Raw genomic sequence first — 1,418 nt, forward strand, 5'->3', positions numbered from 1 at the left:
TGCCGATAGCAAGAATAGTTGCGTAGAGCATTGGATGACGTTAAATGTGTCTCCTGCAAGGCAATGCATGCAGGTTGATATTTTGAAATAATGTCTTTCACGTCTGAGACTTTATTTCGCAAACCGCGACAGTTCCATGATATGAAGAAACATATGGACATTATGGAATAAGAAAAGATGATTGAAAGTTAACGTAATTATCCAGAGGTCAATCGAGTAGACATTCGTCGTCAGAAGGATGCAAAGACAATTCTACCTCACAATCCATCTTCTGTAAAGCAGAAGAAGTGGATTTATTGGTATATTGAACGTACTTTGCATCTTTATTCGTCCTGGAATAGCCAGGCTTTTGACTAGGGGGTAGTTTATTTGAAGGGATTTGTTTTGGAAAAGGTCAAGCCTTTTCGGAATTGTCTATTTTAGATGTTTTGCGAGGTGTAGGTGGTTCTATTAGATGTTGATGGTGTGGTAAAGTTAAATTTCGGTTTTTGAGTTGGTGGTTTAATCTGCTTATTTTTAGTAGATGTTTGAGCCGGGGAATCAGTTTGAGTTACAATAGAACAATATGAAGTCTTAACAGCCGTAGAATATGAAACGCCCGGACGGGGTGTACGGGCAGTGACGATTCAACGGGCTTCATTAAAGGTTAGGTTCTGCATAACTTTAACTGATTGAATTTCTTTCTCCTCTGACCATCTAGGACAACTCCTTGAGTAAGCTTCATGAGCTCCCTTGCAGTTAATACAGAGGGTTTGTAACTCACAAGAAGTGTCTGAATGGCCTGGAGTAGAGCAGCGAGCACAAACAGGTGTACCACGGCAAGATGCTTTTGAATGCCCAAACCTTTGGCACTGAAAGCATCTCAAAGGATTTGGGATATAGGGTCTAACTGGGCAATTATACCATGCAAGTTTAACAGCAGATGGTAACGTTGGAGAGGCAAACGTAAGGATGAGATGTTTCGTTGGAATGAGTTGTCCATTCCTTCGAATCTTAATCCTACGGACCTCAACAACATGCTGGTCTTGCAGGTTTTCTAAGATTGTATTTTCTTCGTCTTCTATGAATTCCGATTTGGAGATTACTCCAGGACAGGTATTCAACGATTTTTGTGGAGTGACAGTTATCTTAAAGGAACAGATAGCTGTAGAATTAGATAGGGCTGTGGCTTGTTTTTCAGATGTCGTCTGCACTAAAAGGTCGCCAGAATGTAGTTTTCTCACAGAGGCTACTTCTCCCAATGCGGAGAGAAGAGCTTTGTGTATTAAGAATGGTGAAACTTTAGAAAATGATGTGTTTGGTAGGACAGGATTCGTCAATGTTATTATGAAATAACGAGCGTATACATGAGGTGTAAGAGTTGTTCCGCTGTTTTTGCATTGGTGTGCGGAACTCAACACCATACTATCTTCAGCCAT

General features: G+C 40.6%; 1 protein-coding gene across 1 annotated transcript; it reads right to left on the minus strand.

Annotated features, from left to right (window-relative positions):
- Window positions 1-626: 626 nt before the first annotated feature.
- Window positions 627-1,418, minus strand: LOC122270718 (uncharacterized). Its single transcript, XM_043049192.3, has one exon. The coding sequence runs from the start codon at window positions 1,416-1,418 to the stop codon at window positions 627-629; it is 792 nt and encodes a 263-aa protein (XP_042905126.2).

Source organism: Parasteatoda tepidariorum, chromosome 10 (genome assembly GCF_982258835.1).
Source record: "Parasteatoda tepidariorum strain Cologne lab strain chromosome 10, Ptep-v5.0, whole genome shotgun sequence".
Classification (NCBI taxonomy): domain Eukaryota; kingdom Metazoa; phylum Arthropoda; class Arachnida; order Araneae; family Theridiidae; genus Parasteatoda; species Parasteatoda tepidariorum.

Coding starts and splice junctions, on each gene's coding strand:
- LOC122270718 (XM_043049192.3), bottom strand. CDS start 1,418: ATGGCTGAAGATAGTATGGTGTTGAGTTCCGCACACCAATGCAAAAAC.